We start from the raw sequence: 25,027 nt of genomic DNA, 5'->3' as shown, positions 1-25,027 counted from the left end.
AACAGAAGAAAGATGGCTGAAAACATTTCTGAAAAACATGCGTCATTTTTATTCCAGAGATCAATCTGCACTGGCTCGTATTGGCATATCAAAGAAAATCCCAGTAAAAAGCTCTGAAGTTCGTGGTTGTAATGCTATATCAAAGAAAATCCCAGTAAAAAGCTCTGAAGTTCGTGGTTGTAATGCTACCCAATGTGAAAACATTCCAGGGTTCTGAATACTTTTGCAAGGCTCTGTCAATGTTGCTCATTATCCAGACCAAACATGAAACGGTGTTAACTCTTCAGTTGTTTAAGCTGCAATCTTCAAAATGCAGGCACCTAAAAAGTTTGAGGACTGCTGCTCAGAAGTACTGAGGATAGTTAGAAAATGACCTGATTTCTGAAATCCGTGAAATTAAAGATAAAACTTTCTTGAAAATTTTCAAGCAAGATCTTTTTTTTTTTACTCCAAACTCCTATGCAGAATGGAACAGGGCCTAAAGAAAAATGTGGGCACCCGATATTTAATGGTTTTTGCAGCAGTTTTGTGTATTTGGGAGGTTTCTCCGTGTTGTTTCCGAACAAGATGTCATGTTCAATGGTATTACTGGATTGTAAAAATGGTCGTTCTGTGGATATTTGATGATGTTAAGGGTGGTTAAGTTGCTATTATTCACATTTTTCCCTCTATTAGTGGCATTTTTCCTGGCTGCAACAGAGGTCCAGAGCAGTATTGATCCAAACCTGAGCTTAACCATGGCAGGGATAATGTTCTCATTGAATTTTTTACGCTTTATGTCTGGACCTTTCCTTCAGTCACAGCAGCCAAATATCCAACTTCTTGTTTCTAACTTGTCTTAACTGTAGAAAACTAAATGTTTACTTGCAAACCTTAGCTATGGGATCTTCTGGTTAGGATAACGTAATTGTGAATTTTTGCTTGTTTGGTAGAACAGTTCGAGGTTTCGACAACAATCCAGATAATGCGGTTTTAATTTGCCTTTACAACTGCAACTCAGATTGGAAGTAACATCACACCTTTTTTACCACGTTTGAGTCTTATTGGAAAACCACTTTCCAAATGTACAAGCAATACAAGCTGATGACGATGTATCAATCAAGACTAATATGTTCACAAGTAGATGCACATTACTCTGTGTATCACTAAGGTGATGAGGTATAAGTTTAGAAACTACCAGATCACAGTTTTACAAAATATTCTGATCACTGCATCTAATTGAAAACCGTTTTATTTCTATAACTTTCACATTAGCCAACTTTTTATGCCGAAATTCCAACTTTTTGGGTCATTGCACTCTATTTTGCATATAAAAAAAAAACCATTAACTTAATCTTTAATTTACCAGTAGAATCCCATTGAGATTTACAATCTTTTTACAACGAATGTCCTGGCCAAGACCGGCAGCAGTAAACAGGGTTTATGATGCTTTCCAGTTCCTAAAACTGCGAGAAATCAAAGAAACTGAGTTTAGCATACAGATTTAAAGCATAAAGTTTAATAAAGGTTTTCATATCTTTCATAAAACTGCATGCAAACACACTAAAGTTCTTGTAAGAACTTGGTACAAGTTATGAAAGATGTCTGCTTGGTTTTCTCTTCTTTTTTCTTTGATCGGTTTAGACATAATCTGATAGATCAAACTGATTTCAACATTAAACCAAAAGTTGAATTTATATATTAGGGTTTGGATCGTAATTATATTGATGCTTTATATGAATTTTGTTTCTACTTTTTTAACAAAAAAGTGCTTTTCATCACGGTTTGTTGCTGAATATGGAAGTTTTGTTAGGTATTCAATAAAGAAACGAAGAGGAAACTGTAAAACAATCACAAGTTGGCACAATGACCACGCTGTGTTAATGACAATATTGATCATGTTAAGTGCATCTTGGTGTGAAAGACCTCTCACTGTTTAACATATCATGTCATTACAAGAAAAACACCAGAGCAGCTCTATAACCCCTTGGCAGTTTTCTATGTTTTTATGCTGCCTACTGAAGGTTAGTCGTTATAGGAGAACACAGAATAACCATTGCACATACACAAACACTCAGCGATTTGAAGGTCAAATAATTTCAACTGTAGCTGCAGAGAAGCTTATCTCCAGCTCTACTCCAAAACACAAAAACAAGCACGAAAAGTAAAAAAAAAAAAAAAAAAAAAAAAAAAAAAACACTAGTTACTGAGAGAAAAAATAAGGCAACTTTTCTGCTTGGGTAGGTTGGCCAGAAATAATTGGCTGTCAAGGATAGTGAAGGCGCTGTTCTTGTTCAAAGCCAAAGTGAGGAAAAAATACAAGGACAGCGTGGGGGGACAACACTGGGACTGGGTGGAGACAGAATGGCCTGTCGTCTTTGTTTCTATTAAAGCTCAACAAGCGGGCCTGCAGTGAGAGCGTGTGTGGGCCACAGCAAACTCGGCTAACTCTAAGAAAAGATGGGGATGAGATGGAAGGGGGTTTGTCGTCCTGCATTTTCTTTCTGCGGGGTGAAATGCAGGAATCTTTTCTTAGAGAGGCTCCGGTTTTCTCAGTTTCAACAAGCACTGGTTGGGTTTTTCACAGGACGTGAGCAGAAAGCCTACCCTTGAACACGGTTGTGCGGACGAGGCATGGAGTTGTTAGTGTTATCAAGAGGTTTCGTTCAGTTAAAGACATTTTAATGAGACGCCAGCAGAAAGAGAGAAAAGTGTTCTGCTATTTATAGCTGTATGGAGCATAAGACTAACATCCAGTTGTCAGCGTGCTTACAGTGAAACTTCAGCAGCCTGCGTTTGAAATAATGTGGACCAAGTTGTAAAATCAGTAGTTCCTGTCTAGCAACAGCAGAATCAACTGAATAATCTACGTACTTGATATAAAAAATATATATGTTTCATTAATTTCTTTTGAATTTAGCATCTGCTTGATAGACATTATTTTTTGACAGTAAGGGGTTACAAGCTTTACCACCACTTCTGCCATCATTCTAATACCAGAAAAGATCACGATAACATTTTAAGTCTGCATCACCCATTCCTAATGCCCAGTGCAGACATACACAAACTCTTCCACCGAACTGAATCTCAGGAATGAAAACTTCACGCGCAGTTTCTAAAATAAGTAACTTTTGAGAGGTCAAGCTGCAGGTTTTTATCCTTCCCTTTATAATCTAAAAGGGAACAGTGAAGCATGAGAAGCAGGATTCTGTCAGCCCGTGTCTGACAACATTATTTTAGCAGCTCTGAGAAGGAAGATAGAGAGGTGTGTGGAAAAAAAAAACAGTAAACAGGAGAAATACTTTGAGAGCATTTGGGTAGGTTTGCACAGACAGACATACTCAAATGCTATACCTATGCAGCTCTGAAGACAAACACAAATGCACAATGCTCACACAAAATCCCCTTGTGCACATATATCACATAAATACAAAAGCACAAAAAACACGCACATGCATCCACACACACACACACACACACACACCTGCAAACAAACACATGCACACAGCTTAATAAAAGTGTGGCAAAGGCTTAGCAATAAATAGGCTCAGAATTTCATATTCATGAATTCACAAACTCTAAGCCTATCAGCTCAGGCAACAAAGGCAACCCTCTCCATGCTCCCCTCTGCTCACTCACCTTCCTGCAGGTACATGACAGCTTGTGAGTAGTTCTGCAGCGCATGGTGTGTTCTCCCCAAGCTGCCATAGGCCAGCGTCTTGGCAGCCAAGTCATTAGTCTGAGCCGCCACACTAAGGTGCTGTTCTTGGAACACCACTGCTCGCTCATAGTTTCCGAGTGACTCATAGGTGAGACCCAAGTTGCCGTAGGCCCGGGCCTGACGTGTGGTGCTGCCTGCTTCTTCTGCGATCTCCAGGTCACTCTGGTGGCATCGCAAGGCTGTCTCATACTCTCCCATAGCTTGGTACACAGCACCCAAGCCACAGCTGGCGTCGCCCTCCAGTAGTCTGTCCTGGGTGTCGCGAGCGATGGCCAGCTGACGCTCCAGGCAGGAAATGGCCTGCTCGTAGTTGCCTAGCTGGCTGTGGAGCGCACCAAGCTCGCCGTAGGCCTGCGCCTTGCCACCACACTCCCCAAGTTCATGTGCCACAACCAGCCGCTTTTCGAAACAAACCAACGACTGCTGCAGATTGCCCATTGCCCTGTGGGTGAAAGTAAAGAGTCAACTTTGAATATAATGAAGCACAAAACACGCACGTTAAAAATTCACCCGCTGTTCATAAATTGATTAAAAATAACAGCACAAGTCTTTATGTAAAATATTTTAGGCCTAATATGACTGGAGACGCAATATATTGTCAGTGGACAAAAACCTACAGATTTTTCAGCCCAATCCACTTGGACTGGTCAGAAACCCAAAACTCCAATCAGTGAAGGCACCATAACTCGGCGCTACCAGTTTGTGGGAAACAACAACATTATTTGGTGTGCAAATTATTCAGTGAAGAGGACTAAAAGTTTGCTCTTTTTAGTATCTACACCATGCAAAGACGTGCCTGTAGTTCATTCGGGCTGTGTGAGAGAGAGCAAGCTCACTAGTAACAGGAAGGCTAAATTTAGTCCAGCAAAGTTGATCCATATTTTATCCTTTTGAGCATTCAAATTCCATTTGTGCAATATGCATTTATAAAAGTACCAACTAAAATCCATAATAAATAGCAGCTTCTGCATTACAGTGATGTAATTTGGTAGAATCTATTTATGCGGCCCAGAGTCTAGATGGCTACATAAAAAGCCACAGTGGGCCACATTTGGTCCTTAGGCCTCGAGTTTGACACGTGATATAGGGCATCAATTTCTTCTACTTGATATTTTGTTCATCTTTACTGTATTCCAAAAGACTTTATTCACGATCTCAAATGCACTGTCGAGAGCTGGAAGCCCGTTGAAACGAAGCATTACAAGAAGAAAAGCCTTCAGCTTAATTAACGTTGTGTGATAACGTATCTGCTTGACTGAGAGCTGCAGGAAGATGAGAAGGGTTTGCGTATGATGTCTATTATTCCCTTCTGAACTCATGCATGGCAAATACAGCTGTGTGTGTGTGTGACTGCTGCAGTGCCAAGCTGGTGCTGCACAATAAGAAGAAAATCACCTTCGAAATGAGGATTTTGGGGGAAAAGCTGTTTGTATTTTGTGCTGCTGTGTAGCTTCCCATGTTTCTATCAGCTCTCTAAGGCATGAGGAGAAACAGCGGGGAAAAGAGACGGAAGATGCTAGAAGTTGTTTTGAAATACTAAGAGCTTCCCCCATTCAGAGACATCTGCTCACCAAACTACTTTGCATATATTTACTACCAGCAGCACCAGGCTTCTGCTGACACAGCTCGTACCAGATTCCCATTTAGGCACTGTTCATCACAGCCATTTCTAACTATATGGTTCTTTATAGTGAGCACATATAGAGATAAATGACATTCAAACTGCTTGGTTTCTTAGTAAAAGTCGAGATACAGCCACATAAAGACTTGGCGAAATGGACAATGAAAGGTACTCCGGACTCACCTGTGCCCATTGCCCAGGCCTCTGTAGGCTTTCTCCTGGTCCTGCATGCGATTTAGGCTCTGTGCCACTGACAGGTACTGGTCATAATACTTGATCGCTTCCTCAAAGTCTCCCAAAGCCTCGTAGCAGTCCCCGAGGTTTCCGTAGGCCCTGCCCCGGTCCATTACTGCTTCGTTTCCACTCAGCTGCTGCAAGGTAGCCAACTGCTGCTCCAGATAGCCAATAGCCTCCTCCATCACCCCGACATTCATTTTTGTGATGCCCATGTTGCCGTAGACCTGAGCCTCCACAACGGGATCCTTTAACCTCCGTCCGAGCTCCAACTGCTCCTCGTAGCTCTTGAAGGCCATGGCGTACTTCCCGAGGGCCATGTAGACAGCTGCCAGGTGGCCATGGGCTTTGCACTCTCCTGAGACGTCACCAAGCTCTTGGTATACCTCCAGCTCCTGGGTGTGGTAGCCTAGAGCTTTGTCATATTTCTGCACTAGTCTGTAGGTGGCCCCCAGGGCAGCATAAGCACAGGCTTCCATCCTGCGCTCCTTAACCTAAATTGAAAGTAAAACAAAGGTTAATGATTGTTATGTTATTCAATGATCTTCTCCATTGATGTGACGTTTTCTTGCATGGGATGTTTTTTTTTTCTGGAGTAGAATGAACTAAAGACAGGTCAGTAACATGTGCCTTAAATTACATTACATGGAAGCAATTTGCACCTATTTTTGCATCAGGTCACAGTTAGTCCCTCTTCTGGCACAAATACACAGCATATGCACTGAAGTGATCAAAGGGGCAGAGAAAAAAATAGTCAAGGATCTCCAGGTTCCTTACAAGACAGGGCAGTCATTCCCTTATTAAGAACTAAATCGAACTGGGGAATTTACATCAGAAAGGCCTTTCTACATCCATTACTGATCCTGAAAACTATTAAAAACAGTGGAATAAAGTTTGATTGTATCAGACTACTCAAATGTTCCATGTAGTCTTTTGCAAACAATACACCAAAATGTTATCTCAGAGCAAAGAAGCAACACAAGGATGTTATTTTGTTTTTTTGTAAATGGAAAAAATATATATTGTTCCAATTGCAGGGTACTGGCTGTGCTCTTGCTGGAAAACCTATTTGCAAATGGAATGCAAGCATGAGCCCTAACTTCAGTTACATCCCCAGTTGTTTTTTTAAATAAATTCAGCACTACAATGGCTTGCTTTTTACTTTTTTTATCTTGCTTTGTAAGCTTTTAACAGATTGAAAATACCTCATCTAGTCTGGGTGCAATTAAGACAAACAAATATCGGTGGACTTTCCGCAAAACGTGCACAGTGCGTTCTCCCATTATGGGCAAACTGCGTCAGAGCGGAGAGGTGCAGCGTCGAGTGTCCTACAGTGGCAGATGTGTGTTTGTGTCTAGTTTAGAAACTTAAAGGAGATGCACAACTTAGTTTTGCACATATTTAGCCCCCACAGATACCTTCATGACTACGCCCGTGTGTTTCTTTTTTTCTGTGAAAAAATATTCTGCTGAACTCATTGAATGCAAAACAGCCTTACCTGGTGAGCTAAGGCCAGCTGCTGCTCGTAAAACTGAATGGCTCCTGTCACATCCTTTTTACAGACAAAGATGTCTCCTAAGTTCCCTAGTGCTCTAAAGCGAGCCTGTGCATTGTTCAGGGACTGTGCTAGTGACAGCAAATACTTCTGGCACTCCTCCGCCTTAGTAAAGTCTCCTAGGGCCTTAAAAGCCAAACCAAGGTTGCAATACGCCTTGGCCTGACTAAGTTTGTCATGAAGGTCCTTGGCCAGCGCAAGATCCTGCTCATAGTACTTAACAGCATCCTGATAGTTGCCCAGGCAGTAGTGAGCATAACCCAGATTGTGACAAACTTTCCCTTCGCTCTCCATGTCCTGAAGTTCTGGGGACAACCTGAGGTACTGCTCATAGTAGGGCACGGCTTGTGGAAACTCCCCTCGAGAGCAGTGGAAGTTTCCCAAGTTTCCCAGAGCCCGCGCTTCGCTCTGGACGTCCCTCAGCTCTCGAGCGATGTTGAGGTGGTTCTGGTAATGCTGCAGAGCACGGTCATGGGCACCCAGGGCTTGGTACGCCACAGCCAGGTTGCCGTGGGTGGAGGCCTGTGAGGCACGGTCATTAACCTCCATGGAGATCTGCAGCTCCTGGCGATGGTAACGAACTGCTTGGTCGAACGCTCCGAGGGCATTGTAGGCATTACCCATGTTGCCATAGGCCCTGCCTTGGGCGGCATAGTCATTCAGCTCCTGAGCAATGGCCAGGTGTGTTTTGTGTAGTTTCAGTGCAGTCTCGTAGTCCCCCTTCATCTGGTGAATGATGCCTAAGGAAAGAGGAGAGAGGAGAAAAAAAATCAAGTCAAAGACCAACACTTGAGAAAGCTGGAACCACATAAAATTCATGTGCATTGTCAGCTCTTCATGTAAAAAACAAGTCATTCGGTTGTTAAAATATGCTCTCTGAGCCATCTGTTCTCTGCTTACACAACACAATCGCCCACAGAATTATGGTCATTAAAATGTAGTGCAATCAAACAGAGTTGCTACAACATCGAAATTAAATCTTTTGATGGTCTAAACACTCTTTGATGACTGTGTCTTCTAGGGATTTTACCAAAATCAACAACTTTTCCACATGAGTGGATGGAAGTACGGAAGAGAATCAGAGCTAAAGACGGAGGGAGTGAAAATGAGGGAGTAGGAGAAGAGCGGTCGGAAAGCTCAGCAAACAACTTTAAAAAAAAAAAGAGATAAATGTGGAGAAGCTATAAATAATGGAGTAGCCGGTGCAGTGAGCGTATTTTTTTCTGATAAAATACTATACTTTGAAAAATAATAGCTTTACTCTGCAACCTGGCAGCCGTCTGGCATATTCTCATACATTCTCTCACTAAGCTAACAAATGTGTGCCCACACCTGTATGCTAATGGAGACTGACAAATACATAGCAAGCCGTAAAGAGACATCAAAGCGTATCTGCTGGGGCTCTTTTTCTTTCCGAGATGTTCGTCTGTATAACTCATCTTTGAATCCGTCATCCGGCACGAACAATAGAAAGGTTTACTAAAAATACCGGACAACACGCAGGGATCCTACATGTGCCGTGCCTATTAGTCCTTTCTCAGACAATTTTTGAAGGATTAAATATGAAAGTTCACCATGCTTTGTGACAGATATATTTTCAGAGGCCAGGATTTAAATAGGCAACTTGAAAAAGACCTCTGAGACTATGAAAGAAGATTAAGAGAGGAATGCATGAAGGAACACATAGAGAGTAGGATGGAAACTACTTTAAATAACGGAACGAGACATGAAGTATTGAAATGCAAATATCTTTTCCATTCAATTTCACTTTCTTCCGTACTTATGCACACTTAGAAAATGCTTACATCAAATCTTATGCTTTTTCTGACATTTCCAAATTGTGTGAAAACTTTGAATACGGCTGTTTGTTGATGGATAGAGAAGCCAGTTGCACGCTAAAAAAAAGCGTTCTATTTTTGTACAGTATACAGAATGATCATTGTCGCTTTGCTGCTTCGGCGTTGAGTAATGGCCTCGTAGGATGTGGGAAGCAGCCACTGACGGCACACACGGAAGGAGAACAGTTTTGGAGCCCGAGTGGGAAGAGTCGAGGATGGAGAGAAACCCTGTGGCTTGCAGTGACGGTGATGGTGGCGTTGGGATTAGTTAGCACCACGAGTGTTTTCTTATTTATTTCATCCGAAACCTGCCACATTACAGGCTTGAAAATCGGGTACATAAACACTTGAACGGGACCCAAACAGGCGGGTCTTGTGACCGAGTAAGTCGCATGCAATGGTGGACATGTGTGAAAAGAGGGATTTGACCACAAAAGTAGATAAAAATAAGTTGACATAAAACATTTTTACCTGTCTTACCCCAATAAAACAGGCTATGCCAAAGTATAATAACCTCGTCATTACTTTAACTTCCCACTGTTGTCAATTGAATTTTTACAGATGGACTACAATCAGCTGATCCAAAGTGGCTAAATAAGTGCATAAACCTAATCACTTTTAGGTTGGTGTGGGATCAATTTACTTTTTAAATTGCAGACATGAAAACTTTGAATCAGATGCTAACTTCAGTATCATGTTCATCACATGAAGAAATCTGAGAATGAGAATAGCTCTTAGGTGACATCTGCCTATAAAGGTTATCATATGGTTCATACCCTATGAACTGCTGGAATATATATGACTAATTCAATGTCAGTAATACAGATTCCAGACATTAATCTCACAGCAATAAAATGTTTAGAAGATTGTAGGACTTTTCACACAGAAAAAAAAGTCGACGCCCTCCAACAGTCACAGTTCAATTCAGACTCAGGTACTCTGAATTTGCAAGAACTTGTTCATCAACATGAGTGAAATCTGCATCATCAGTCTTTCATTCAAGTGTAAAGGAGACGATTAATTAAACATGTCTCAACTGGATGTCTTTGTTGGAGAAAATATAATCAAAGCCACTTAGGATAATTGTTCAGCATGTCGCAAAGACTTGCTGACAAATCATATCTGATCTGCTGTTTATGTGCTTGCTTTCATTCTCTGGATGAAAGCGGGAAAAAAAAACTTGAAGTGACCCAGTAAACATCAGGTTGTGGTACTTTAGAATTAGCATGCAAAGTGTATGGCGGCACAAAACACAGACAGCAGCAAAAAAAAAAAAAAAGAGAGAAAAAAATCTGATTTATAAATCACAGAGTTTGACCAAAGTTTCTTTCCTACTAGTTTCTATTTTCACATGTTCGTTGGCTCATGAAAAAACACGTTATGTTTGCCTAAACACTTATAATAGTCTAGCAAGTTTAGCATTAATAAAGTGAATTTATGTTTTTATTTGCACAAAAACAGTAGCTTTTGTTCCCACATCAGCGGCTCAAACATTTTACCTCCTTGGACAAAATCCTCAGCTTTGCCTAACTTTGGAGTCACGTTAGGAGTCACAGCTGGCTGGGTGAAGGAGCACCGACAGCCACAAAGTCACTCCCAAGGTTATGCTTTCCCCCAACGGATACTGATGTTACCGAGGACATAATGTCTACTGATGTATTACCAGCTAACATGTTCCTGCTGCAGGCTAAAAATGGATCCGGGTCTTGGTGATGGACGCAGGGCTAAAGCAGGCGGGCGGGCTGGAGGCTGGGGAAGCATGAGCAGGTTTCAGGTTGGGGACTTGGGAGCTGCTGGCAAAAAAACCACAAAAAAAAAACGGCATAAGCCCCAGGCTACGCCTGGAGCCACACTCGAAGCCAGAAAATATTTCTATGCCCCCTATATGGTAAGAAGATTATGGAGGCCTGAGGGAATGGCATCCTGTAGAATGGTAAATAAAACCATTCCAAACATGACAGTAAATACAGATAACTAATGTGGCCATAATAGCATCCTGCCATAACCAGCCAAGACCTGAAAATATATCAGTCCTCTGATTAAATCAGATATATGATTTAGTGCGTAAGGTGTGTTGACTAAACATGTGCACTTCATTCACATCCATTTACACAATGGTATATCAGAATCGTGTAACCAGAGACATTAAAAACTTGGCAATGCCTTGTCACTGTTCATTATTCAACTAACTTTACATAAAAGCATGTCTGCACTGACGACTGTGAGATATGATGCTATATTCTGAATAAATCATTTTGTCAGTTTTACTGCATTGAAGAAGGCCCACTGTTACTAGGGGGGCATTGAGAATAAAGGAAAGACCATCAGCCTGAAACAATAAGAGAAAATCTACAACATTGCTTGAATCTTAATTAAAAGAGGTTGATATGTGTAAATATTAAATTGCTAATTATACTATGTAAGTAAAATCCCAATGACGTAGGACAGTGTTGACATTAAAAAGTCAAGAAGCTCCAGTTCCTTTCATAAGTAATGACAAAGAATGTTTGACAAACCTCGACTATGGCTTATTAACGGCATTCCACACTGACGTTGAGAAATGCAGATAAAAAAATAAATGTAAAAATATGAAACAATTTAGAAGAGAATGTTAAGTAGGGTAGATCTCGCTTCAGTTCCTGAATGTAAACATACAAAATCTTCAACATTAATTCCTTTTTTCTTCTATTCTGATTATATTCCAATTATAAATGCGAAATGAGATGCTTATGTCTTAACATATTTTTATACTCTGGGGTTTTCATTGTGAAATCGAAGAAATATTGCATTTAAGTCATTATTTCCTTCGACAACAAGCAGAAACACAAAGAGTATGAGCCACTTGCAAAGATAATTAGTACCTAGACTCTTTCTCTCTTTTACATTTTGTCACATTGCAGCCACAAACTTCAGTGTTTTATCAATATTTTGCAGAATAAAGTACAAAAGTAGTGCATAATGGAGAATCAGAGGGAATATGGTGAATGTTTTTCCATTTTTTCCCCCCTTTTTTTTATACCTTTATATTCACATCCCCTGATTCAATACTTTTTACTTGACCAAATCTTCTGGTACTTCTACCTGTTCTGCACAACTACACACTAAAGTCTCAGAAAAAAATAGGTCACTCATCTCTCTTGACGCAAATTCTCAGTTGATTTGGTGTCTGTACTTTGACTAGGACATCCCAATATGCAAAAACAGGAACATAATATGATTGTTGTTCTGCTGGGAGAGAAACACTCTTAAACAAGAGCTTGAGAGATTACAATGTAAAAGCTCTGAACAAAGTTTTGGCCCTACTGTTGAAAAACATCCCCATAGCATGACGTCGCCACTACCATGTGTCACTGCGGGGACACACGCCACTCTTCTCAAAAATGTCTTGTTTGTGAAAACCAAGAATCATTTTTTCTTTCCCACTTACCAATGATGTACCACCATGAAGTTCCAGTAAAATACACTAAAGCTTACATATGCCTGTAATGTCACAAAATCTGAACAACTGTAAAAAGCATAAATACTTCTGCAAAGCTCTGTAGGCAATTATTACATTATACAAAAAAAAAAGGATTGAAAAGAGACTTCTTTTTAGCCGTAGGACATTTTCGTTGTTGGTATTTAAGAACCTAAATTTGCTTTATAAAGAAATCAGCAGTACAACAGAGCATTTAACGACCTGCGGTGTGAACTAGAAGTAGCAGACTGAAGAGCCTCCTTGAATCCACAGAAATGGATGGAACTGAAGTGAGTTTGGTTTAAGGTACTAAATCCTTACTTATGTGCGTAGAGATTCCCTGTGATCTGACTGATACACAGACATGAGAAATATATGTAAAAAAAAGAGCAAAATAGACAAGTGGGTGATTGCCCTGTAGGTGATCTTCCAACAACAACATGCAGTCTTCCAGCTGTCCTTTCGACTCTGACTGACCTTCACCCCTCCTTCTGCTCTCTAAGCACACAATCCCTGACCTGTTTACACACATACACACACACGCATACACATCTGATTCCAAGAACTGCTTATAAGTACACTGTTCAGAATGAACTATTTTTTTGTTGCACTGCACCATCTCCTGCAGATTGCATTTCATGCTGAATTTGCAGATGCTCCTGGAAAAGGGCACAGTTGCTTAGCTCAGAAGGATGCCATAGCTCTTTTGTTACATTTAATAGCACTGCAGCGAGTGGAATATTAGCTGCACACGGTGAACAACACTTTAGTGAGGACAAAAACTCAGAGTGTGCTTCACAGAACTTCTCTAGTCCACTTCTCTAGTTCAGTGCATAGTCATACGAAGGGGGAGCGATTTGGTGCTGGTGTTTTTCAGCAAACAGAAATTTGAGGCTTGGCTAGAAAGCTTCACAAGCACAAATCTCTCAAGCAGAACAACACGGGAGCGGCATACTGGTAACTCCAGCGTCACGCCACCTCTCCGACCACGGTTCCATTTGCTTCCTGTATTTTGGCCAGCTAGCATTTACATGAGAATTAATAGAGATTGGAGGTTGTCACCAGCACCTTGGAAAGAGGCCTTTTGTGTGTGGAGCTCCCAACTACTTTTACCGTCTCTCTCCTCACAAGGTTCCCTCATTCATCCTGTCTGAGCAATTAAGCTCTCTAAATTCCACTGGAAACTCAGGCCTCTCATACTCCCCGTCCTCGTCAGACTAATAATACATCTAGACTCGCTGCTGCTTCCAGAGGCTTAGGAACAAAACAGAATAATCTCTATTCTTCAGTGCTCCAGGCGAGTCTGGTCCCTGTTGTGGTCTGCTCCAGCTGTGGGCAGTTGAAAGGGAAAATAAAGGCTAGAAAAGTACTAGATTTATGTCCAAACAACCACAAAGCAGCAATGATGACGCAGCAGCAGCTGCTGCTACACGGCGCGATAAGGGATACTTGTTTTCTCCTCATTATGTTGGTTATTTCGACGGAAAAAGCTACAGCGCTTTGCAAAAGCATTCATACCTCTTTTTTTGTGTTTTTTTTAAAATAATTTGTCACATTACAACCACAAACATTTATGTGTTCTACAGTGCTTTTTATGTGACAAACCAGCAATAAGCGGTGTATAAAGGGGAGGTTTTAGAAAGGGTAGAAATTTGTCACAGCAAACATGCGAGAGCAGTTGAACTCTTTGGCCTGGATGCAAAAATGCTTACAGTATGTGTGGAAAACTATCGCACAGAACAGAAGCAGAATTACATCATGCCATGATGTAATTCTTCAACAGAGATCTAAAACATCAGAGGTGCATAGCTTCAGCCAAAAATGACATAGTAATGAACAAAGTTTTTTAAATGTAAGGATATGATCAAGCGAGGCCACGCGGTTCCACTGTCATTGTAAAATACATTCAGCATATGTTGCCAGAAACTGGAACTGCTCTGCTTTATTTTGTTTTTTCTATTTTTGTTTATTTACTCTGGCATAATAAGAAGAGTAAGGGGTCTGGCAATTATAAAGCTGAAGGTCTGATTTCAGGTTCACCTCTTGCCACTTGAGCAAGGCACCTAGTCCTAAAGTTCCCCACTGATCTGACATGTTTATGCGAGAGCAAATGGGAGAATGATGCTGTAGCATCAAGTGCTGTGAGTCGTCAATATGACCAGAAAAGAGCAACATAAGTTCATTTTCTATCGACATGTACAGAACTCAGTTTGTTTCTTTGTTCCATATCCCAAAAAGAGTTGTTTTTTTTTGTATTTCATCATATTGTGCTCACTTACAAAATTTAACAAGCTTTCCATTTCAATATGCGGGGTTTTACCGATCTCAAGAGCAGTGTTAACTGCATTAAATGTAACTTGCATTAAGCATTGCCAATAAAAACACATAGCTCAGCATCGGCTATGCAACAGCCTCATTGTCAGACATGCCGTAAAGCCTAGATCAGATGTCTGGTCAGAGCAGCGTTATGCAACTGATGTTCTGGATGCCTTCCCAAAGCTTATCCTCTTATGCCTTGCAAAACAGCAGAAGCTTTTATTGGGAAAAGTTTATAAGCCCAAGGAGTTTGTCAACCAAGGTCACAAAGCACTTTAACGTCAACTGGAAGTTGTTTTCTGTTTTCCCGACACCAGAGAAAAATAGCCGAACTACAGAGCACTTCAGTACAAAACTCTGATTCTGAATGTGTTTGTGTCCTCTCCCCCACTGTTGTTTTCCTCTCTCTGTTGCTTTTGGGTTGTTTTTTGTGCAGATCAGCAGAAACCGATCCCCGAGGAGGCTGGATAAGAAGAAAAGTGGGGGAAGAAAGGTTTAATTAGGACTTTTGGCTCTGGCCCTTCCAGCTGATGGTGTCAACCCTCCATGCGACTTCTTCGAGACACGCGGCTAAATAAGGAGGTATGATTCCAGGACAACAAGGACATAATGGCAAAGCTACAACAACAAGCCATTCCAAACAGCTTGTTAAATGTCTATTTGAAGCTAAACAGCAAAGGGGGGAGGGAGAACCACACTTAGGTTTGGAGAATATCACAAATGTCAATTATAGCAGAAAATATTTGTAATCGGAGACAGGTCGTAAGCTGTGGGGCTTCTGGGCCGTAAAAGCGCACATCAAGCACTTACAGTGAGTCTTCTACATTGCTGTGGAGGAATTTTGTCCCACTTTAATTTGCAGAATTACTTTAATTCAGCTGCATTACAAGTTTCCCCAGCATGAATGGCCTCTTTAAGGTGATTCCAAAGAATCTCCATTGGTGTGCTTTCCCTGCAGTATAACCAAAGTTTTGTGCTTGAGGTCACAAAATGAATGCGGGGCATTCTCTTTCAGGATCGTCTGGATGAGAGCAGATTCATGGTTCCGTCAGTTATGGCAAGACACACAGAACTAAAATGCAGCAAAGTAGGCCCAAACCCTCACACTACCACCATCGTGTTTACATGATGCTCTTTTTCTGAAGAGTCAGCAGATTTTACAAAACATCAAGATGTTTTTGGCAAAGGTAAAACGACCATCTGTGTTCTTTTTTGGCCCTTTTGCTCAGTCAGAACTACAAACACTGACCTTAACTGAGGCAAGTGAGGCTGCAGTGCTTTGTAGTAGGGAGAGACTTAATTATACACATGCTATGCATTTAGCCTTGCCGTTCCAGTTACATACGTGGTAATGTTTGCTGTTTAATGCTGCAGAAAATGTTTTCAAGAGGGCATTCAGGTGCTCTAGTAAAGTCACTATGGAACTAACATTACATTGCTCCAATGCAAGCTTTTCTATAAAACTATCTTTGTGAGATGGGAATAATTATTTTTCTTCCCCAAGCAGACAGATGTTGAAATTCATCAAAAGTAGACCTCATTTCATATGAAATGATTTAATTTACATTTTGTTCGGGGTCCTTTTGGGACCTCCTGGATGAGCAGTCGATGAATTCTTGAAGCAACTTTGGTTGATTCTGTAATCATCTCCAGACTGGTAGATGTCAATGACAAATTTCTTTAGATGAGTGGATGGTGTGTTGCTTTTTGAAATCTCTTGGCCCATGTGATCACAAGGCAGAACTGGTCGAGGTAACTTTTTCCTCTGAATAAACAACCATAGCTTTAAACCATGTTTTTGTATTAAATACACATAATTTTTTTCAATACCGACAACTTTTTGATTTTCTGGAATTTTTGTGGCAATAACGGATCAGATGTCTGTAAACGGGGGGATGGTTTTCCAGAGCATTGTGCGTGGCAGCTTGAAGCTTATGTCCTGTCTCAGACATGAAATATTGCTGACTGAAGGGTAAGTTAGCCGATTGATGAATTATAAATAGGACTGGAATGCAAAATTTCCATATCCTTTATGGGTCAGCGTGTGCTCAGCCTATGCTGTTGGTACCGCTGGGCATCATGGTTAGATATTAAAGTGCTGCAATCTTTACACAACCGTCCCTCAGAGCTATGTCACCCACCCCACATGCAATTATAATAAGCGTTTGCTCATTTCTGCGACTTCTCCTTCCCATTACCAGCACAATGTTTACAGCTTTCATCTTCACTTGTTAATCTTCTCGCGATCATCTGCTCCTCTTTCTCTTTTTCTTTTTCTTTTTTTTGAAGCGAGGAAACAACATCCCGTTAGTTTTAGCCCCATATCTTCTTGTGCTAAGCAGGCTCGTGGGCACCAACGGCGGAAAAAACAACGCACGCCCTCCTGCCATAAACAAAAAACAACAACAATGGGGCAATTACAGACCGACGCTTCGCAACCTCCACTTCATTCTCCGTTATCTTCATTATTCAGTTCCTCTCGAATCAGCTATTAAAGGTAATTAAGCGATTCATCAAGTCAGTTTCAATTACTGGGAGCTTGACAGCTGCAGATTGGAATCAGTGGGGGTGAGAGGAGAGGCAGAGTGAGAGGAGGAAGCATGGAAAAAGTAAAGAGGCAGAAAGCAGGCGGCAAGAAGTGCTAACAGTTTAGGTAGCGCTTAAGACCCAGACAACAGGCTCTCTCTCTCTCTCTCTCCTGGATGTCAAGTGTTGCTTCGTCCACATCACCGTCCAACTCCGACCGTTTGGCGCCCGCGGAGCAACAGGCATCGCCGCCACCGCCCCGCTCACTCAACACGTGCTCCATCATCAACTCGAGGCCTCCCAACACTAAATCAGCTGGATTATCATTGCGCCGTCGTAACCGGGCGAACTGTAATATCGCAGTTTATGATGAATAAAAGTGCTCTCACACTCTCTCATGCAATCACGCCACATGCAGCAGAGGAATAAATTTTCCGCCTGACACAGAGTGCCCACTCGTAATAAAGCTCACATGTAGTGAAGAATCATAAAATGCTCTCACTGAAGCATCTAATTTATGTCAACCTGTTCCCAGGTCCCTGGGTTAAATTTAGGCTGGCGCTGAAGCTAAAAGCAGCCCAGACGTTGTGTGTGTGAGCGTGTGTGTGGGGGGGTGCGTGTGTGTGTGTGTGTGTGACCATCAGGTGTGGCGAAGCAGAGTAGAGCACGGCTTCAATTTATGTTTGCCCGATTAACCCTACTGTCTGCCTCCGCGATTTTAGATGTTAGGTTAAGGAATAATTCATTTGGAAGGAATTATTGTACCTCTTAGTTGTCCATTAGAGTCTGGTTTACCATCACCTTAATGGCCGTCATAAGTCATCCAGGTCTGGTTGTAATTGCTGGCCTAAATATTGAGGAGCTGCTGATCTAATATATCTAATAGGATACTAAAAAGCCAAAAGGACAGTTTTACACCCTGAGGTTCCCTGCTATTAATTTCATTTTTTGGCATATTAAGGCGCTAGCACTTGATTAGGTAGATTAAAGGTGGATTGTTTGATGACATTATGTCATCGAGGAGATTAGAAAGTGTTCAACCAAAGCAGTGAGACAGTGAGACAAATCACATTCTGTGCATTGAAGTTCTATGCTCTTGATCAGACGTGTCGGTTTTTCTTTACCTGGCTTCTCATGCAGGAGTGATGACAGGTTAGCTGGATTCCCAGATTGCCATGGTAAATGCAGTACTAGCATGTAGAATCTTGCTAGCACTACATTTATGGTTATTTGATCAGAACCAGCACATATTAAAGGTTACAAAGTAACAAGTAGCCATTGGCTTAATTGATCCAGGCCTTCTTTGGGTTTTTTGTTTAAAGAGGCATTAAAAAAAAGCTTTAAATTAAGTAATAAAGCTTAAAAAAAGAGACATCTCTTCCACTTACAAACATGTGGACTGACTTATATTACAGTAAACAAATGCTACGACTGCATCAAGGACATTACAAAAAACAGATGCAGGAACAAAACAAAAAACAAAGCATTTAAAATTACACATGTGGACATGTTTGCCAAGCCAGTCACGACTTCATCCATCCATTTTCTTTACACCCTTGTCCCTCAGTGGGGTCGGGAGGGTTGCTGGTGCCCATCTCCAGCTAACGTTTCGGGCGAGAGGCCGGGTCACCCTGGACAGGTCGCCAGTCTGTCGCAGGGCAACACAGAGAGACAGACAGGACAAACAACCATGCACACACACACACACACACACTCACACCTAGGGACAATTTAGAGAGACCAATTAACCTGACAGCACAGGGAGAACATGCAAACTCCATGCAGAAAGACCGGGGCCAGGAATCGAACCCAGAACCTTCTTACTACAAGGCAACAGCTCTGTGCAGCCCCTCACGACTTCATAGATTTCTTAAAAGATTGAGATATACAACATATTTCAAATGAGCAGGTGATGTACTCTAGTTGGTTTCTTCCTCTGACTGATCAGAGGATGTTTACAAAGTGGGACTTGAAGAAGCTCTGGATGACTTATCATTTCCTAACGCAATCACGAGTGGGTGGTTGTGGTCCAAGCCCATTCATTTATATAATTATATAAATTCACACATTTAAATAATAAAAATCAAGTAAATATTGGGATATTAAAGTATGTAATAAAAGAAAGCAGAGCACAGGGTTCTGTAATAAAATCTTAAATATAACAAAAAAAGAGAACAATTTCATCATATTTATTAATTTACTTGTTTATTTGTTTAATGTGTTTTCCATATCACTAAGTCCTACACTAGAGATTTCTAAATTCAAGCAAACTTGTAATGTGTGACTTTTTAAAATTTTATACATTTTATTTTAGATATAGTTCAGGCCAAATTGCAGAATATTTTCTGCAGCGTTAATATGGTTAAAAACACACATATTGTTTTAGGATTTTAGCTTCATTTCTGACTTGACAGGATGTGTTATAGTTTACGTTTGATTTTAACATAACTTTTCAGCTTACTCTGCTGTTTCTCTGTTATCTAATCTTGCACAATCTGCGAGACTCTTTCAACAACAGGAATTAAATGTAGCCCTCACATCCTCTGCATACAGCACAACAGCTGGAAATTAAATAATGGCACCGCATTCAACATACTGATTGTCTCTCTTAAAAGCAGCATAAACATCGCTGACATACGGACCATAAATATCTTCGGAAAAAAGTAAACAGCTCATTTAAATGAAGATAAAGGAATGTAGCCCGAGGCATTGTGGAAATGCAAACAGGAAATGAAGACCCTCATGCTGTAAACTCAACAGAAAACAAAACAAGCGTACTTGTCCAGAATAATTAACTTTTAGAAAACTTAGAGTTTTTTTTTTTTTTAACTGAACATTAACATTCATTCTGAGGAGTCCACTTTTCCTGTCCTCACTCACTCTTATCGAACTGGACAAAAGTTGGAATCATTCTAGAAGTGCCCAGATTGCACCGAAAACAAAACGTTTGGTACCTAAGAATGAAGCCTGATCATCTCTAAGGAGGTTCTGTATGACGACATAAATCTACTCCACCCTACAGGTTTGGATTGGACGCCCTTCTGCAGTGAAGTGGGTTTACTCCATTTCAATTCATATTCAAAAGAGAAATCACATAAGAATATAAGATTCAGCAACTCTGCTTAAAATGTGCAAATACCTATTTTCAGCACTTATTACAGGAACGTATTTTTAAAACAAAAAGTAAATAAATCCAACATTCAATACATTTATTCAATTAAAGAAAAAACATTTTCAGGAATCATTGCTTTTAATGCAATAATATCACAAATTACTGGTATGCTTAAAAGTTCCTTTAACAGAAATATAACTTCACTTTGCTTCATTTTTAAGGTTGTCAGGGTGTCTGGAAACTTTTACTGCAAGACTTTCTGTTTCTCTGGCCTAGAAATATGACTTGACAAAATGGTCAATGGCAGATATGTCGCCTTACTATACCAACATTTTTCTTCTTACTGGATATTACTGATTATTACTATTAGCTGCAAAGTCAGAGCAACAATTTCAAAGTTTAAAACAGACAAAACTACAACAAACATCAATTGCTCACTGCTGAAAACACTGAAACATCCCCCAAGTCTCCTTACCCAAAAGGTTTTTGAATCTGTCATTTCTGGTAGAGCCTGAGGAAATAGTATTAAATGTGTGGATTGTAGAAATAAATCAGAAAGACTTCTTGCGCCATTAACCTGCATGGATAATTTCTCAAATGAAGGACCAAACTAGGCCACGTCATATTAACTAATCAAATGCAAATCTTTGTTTTAAACTCAACTGCAAACAGTGAAGATGCATGACTTCAGTCATCAAAGCTGACAGCTGAGTGGTGCCTTAACAGAGGTTTCAGACAGTGCCCTCTTCATGGAGTCTGCTCAGTAGATATGGAGGAGAGAAGAAAGCACATCTGGCAGCCTGCAAAAAATCTTAAAAGAAGTTTGACTTATCTCTGATTTCTTTCTGAAAGAAGTTGAACATCTAAGTATTGATGAAATGTTTTTACTGTAGGTGAGTTGAGGTTTGTTGGCTTGTTTTTAATGCCAACAAGTTATTACTTAGTTATTGCTTATTACTTGTGTTATTACTAAGTCACTGTTGTCCTTAATGCCCATGTGGATTTTCTGTTCCATCATTTTTTTAAATATACGTCGTTTCTTCTTTACTGTTTAATTTGAATATAAATGCCATCCATCCATCCATTTTCTTAATATAAATGTTAAGCTGCATTATACTCATAGCTGTGCAGGTGTATTGAATTGTGTGTCTCCTTATGACTGAGACAGAAGACAGTATGAATCTTGATTTAATAACTTCCCAGAGTTTTAGAAATGGCATCATCTACCATGTTAGCTACCTTGATGTCTCATATAGAAAGCCACACTGTGGTATTTTGAACATGCAGCATTTTGGGTCACATTTTAAAAATGGGATTTTGTACAAACTGGGCCTTTCTGTGTGGCATTTGGTAGCTTGCTCTGTGGCTGACTGGGTTATCTTCCTGGAAACGCCTGCAGTCGTGCAAAAGGTTACTCCAAACAGAGATGCAATAAGAAGTCAAGTGGTGACCAGAAGTGGATGTTCCTTTCTTTTTTTGTTTGTTTGTTTTTTTTTTTCTTGGTCTGACCTGACTGGTGACCAGCTGGTCAGAAACAAAAAGTGAAAGCTGACCATGAAAACTCTTTCATGTGAAAGCTGTTAGTGAGTGAAGAAGACCTCATGTTAACCATGTTCAGGGTCAGTAAGGTGTTTAAAATCAGAGGAAGCACAAAGATGTAACAATCTAAAGAGAAACTATTTTCTATACCATGTTGAGACATCTAAGTGGTTCGTTCAACTTGAGAGTGAGAGAGCGTGAAACTTTCAGCAGATGGCATAAAGGATAAAAATATCACAGTGAAGTTGCCCTGTGTAATGTTTTTCAGCTGCCATCTTCTGTTTAACATGCCGCATGCAAGATTTGGAAATGTTGCCAGTCTTTCACAAATGTCAGCGGCAAGATAAAAGTATCCTCTCTCAAATTGTGTTTTTACTATAAGCACTAAATGCTAATATTAAATGCTAAATACAGATTAAAATATTAACTTTGCTATCATTTTGTCTTTTTGTTAAAGCAGAAGTGGTAAAACCCTGTTTTGCAGTAACGTCTTTCTCCCACAAAGCACTGTGACAACATCTCAGTGCTTTTCTGATATAAATAATGATCAACCTCTCTAATAACTGGAGTGGACCATAGCAACTGACTGACTGCTACTTCTAAATTAAAAGAAAAATTACTTACCAATGTGGCTCTAGTAGCCTTACGTAGTTTGTATCACTGGAAAAGTGCTATGTAAATTAAGGAAGTTAAATCTATTTCCCATCTCCTTAGCGTTGAATTTGATACGCATCCTGTTGTCACTCATCAATCAACTGAAACATTGGACATACATACCCAAGTTGGAGGATGCCCTTCCTTCTGCAGCCCTGTCCTTCAGTCCTTCAGCGATTGACAGCTGCTGTTCATGGTACTGCTTGGCTCTCTCCAAGTCCTGCATACAGCGAGCAGCGTGACCCAGCCCTGCGTACGCCCTCATCTCGATGGACTTTTCCTCCAGCTCCTGCGCAAGCTCCAGGACGTGGGTGTGGTAGGACATGGCCTTGTCAAAGTTACGATGGTAGTGGTAGGCACTGCCAAGGTTGCTGTAAGCGCGGGCCTCTTCTCTTTTATTTTCCAGGGCCTTAGCGATGCCCAAGTGTTGCTCGTGACATTGAACAGCATTATCGAAGTCTCCCATGGCGATGTAGACGGCTCCCATGTTTCCCAGCTCACGAGCCTCAGACAGCTGATCCTTGGACTGCTTGGCCAGCAGGACGCACTGCTTGTGGCTGGCGAGGGCATTCGGATAGTCCCCTATGGCGGTATATACATGGCCCAAGCTGCTCAGCGCCATCGAAGCAGCCTGCAAAAAGACAGATAACAATCGGGTGAGTCAGAAATGCTTTACGGTGTAGGCACACAAAAAAGAAAAAAAAAAAAATCAAAAACTTTAATTCATTATACCAATACTTCATTAACAGAAATAACTGCTTTGGCTCTGCTTCACAAATTCCTCACCAGCACTAAAACATCCCTTTGTCTAGAAAATTGTACATGGATCGAGCTGAAAAAAATTTTTTAAAAAATCACAATACCTGAGTCTTAAAAAGAGGCCTAATGCTCAGAGACCAAACAACAAACAAAACCTGATTTGATTTTCCCTATGCTGAGAGAGGAGGGGGGTAAAGTGTGATGCAGATCGGCACAGCGGCAGGCTTTCTTTAAAGCTGCCAGTTTGCCCACTGCAATCATGCCTCATGGCGTGCCACCACCAACGGAACAAAGACTCTGCTAATCAGGAGGGAGAGGAGGAGGGAGGTTTCAGCTTCACACCACATCTGTAGGGGGGCCAGCCAACTGGTGACAAGACCTCTCTAGCAGAAAAAAAACAAAAATCATCCAGGATTCATTTCGGATCTCCGCCCAGACTTTAATCCTCTCCGCCAAGGTTCATCAGCGAAAAGGCAAACCGTCAAGCTAGACCCAAAAGCTGACATCGCAGCAGTGAAATATAGATGGCTGCCAAAAGTGAAGTCTTGACCTCTTATGTGACACTTTCACTGCAGGCTTATTAACTGTATATACAGAGGATAAACAGTGGGGAATTGGGGTCAGTTGTCATGAAGTGAACAGATGTTCAATTAATCATGCAGGAGGCAGATAATAAAGCATATCCTTTCCAATGTCCCACTTTGCAATCTCCAGCCAGGAAGGGGTTTGGAAAGAGGCCAGCAAAGAGGTGAACCACCATCCTGACAGTTAAGGCCATATTAGTGCTCTTCCCGCACAGCTTAGGACTCTGAAAACTCTAAAGTCAGCAACAGCGAGGGATACATTTACCGCAGGCATAAAATGTTCATGAAACACCATTCAAAGCCAATCAGTTTAAAACTTCCCAGCGATGCTCACGTTAGACAGCAAAGGGAGCAGATTGAACTGATTTCTCACAAAACAGAAAGTTGGCGATGAGGACTTGCTATTAATCAGTGTTATTGGGATACAGAAAAAAAAAAAAAATATATATATATATATATATATATATATATATATATATATATATTTTTTTTTTTTTTTTTTTTCGTCTCTACATTTAGTAGAGACGACCACAAAGAACTTAAAACAAGCCCTGTTGTATTCTTTGGAGCAGATCCCGGGTAAGAGGTACAATAAGGAAAGGACATACATTCCCAGATGTTCAGGTTTTAGAGAGTGTGCCAGTGCCGTTTTTTGCTCCACTCGACGGGTTAGTGATTATGCTACTGGCTTCATAAAAAAACTTTTTTTTTTTTACTTAGAACCGGGATTCAAAGTTTGAACATGAACATGCCAAGAATTGAATTTGTCTATTTACTAGCTCCCTGTTAGTGACATTGTCAGGGCGTAATATTTACCTTTTATCTATTTTGACACGATTCTTCAAAATTGGTGTTTTAATAGCTATTTTATGTTGTACCAATAAAATTGGAGATTGGCAACTGACCACAAAATATTGATTGCAGCACCTCTAGTTTGGACTCTCCGACAAGCCCTTATAAAAATATTCTCTTTTCTGAAGATCTTTTTTGGCAACCTTTTTTTATCCAAATGCACAAATACACAAAATCCAATCTTTCCTTCATTCCACATAGCTGCTGATGCTGGAACCAATTACCTGCTGACATAAGAACTTCCAGCAGTTTGCTCAAGTTTAAAGACTCGACAAGGCAT

At 40.7% G+C, this 25,027-nt stretch overlaps 1 protein-coding gene across 4 annotated transcripts in view; it reads right to left on the bottom strand.

The window, feature by feature from the left end:
• LOC103470552 (tetratricopeptide repeat protein 28) overlaps positions 1 to 25,027 on the bottom strand; it is a 229,100-nt gene that overhangs the window by 26,663 nt on the left and 177,410 nt on the right. For all 4 annotated transcript variants that reach the window (XM_008419085.3, XM_008419086.3, XM_008419087.3 and 1 more), the window contains 4 exons: positions 22,676 to 23,183; positions 7,054 to 7,850; positions 5,505 to 6,049; positions 3,619 to 4,142 (listed from right to left, as the gene is read on the bottom strand). In XM_008419085.3, the coding sequence (XP_008417307.1) occupies positions 3,619 to 4,142; positions 5,505 to 6,049; positions 7,054 to 7,850; positions 22,676 to 23,183 (2,374 nt within the window). The remainder of the gene's footprint in view (positions 1 to 3,618; positions 4,143 to 5,504; positions 6,050 to 7,053; positions 7,851 to 22,675; positions 23,184 to 25,027) is intronic.

The sequence above is a fragment of the Poecilia reticulata genome, chromosome 9 (assembly GCF_904066995.2).
Source record: "Poecilia reticulata chromosome 9, P_reticulata-male-v2, whole genome shotgun sequence".
Taxonomy (NCBI): domain Eukaryota; kingdom Metazoa; phylum Chordata; class Actinopteri; order Cyprinodontiformes; family Poeciliidae; genus Poecilia; species Poecilia reticulata.
This window is presented reverse-complemented; position numbering and strand designations above follow the sequence as displayed.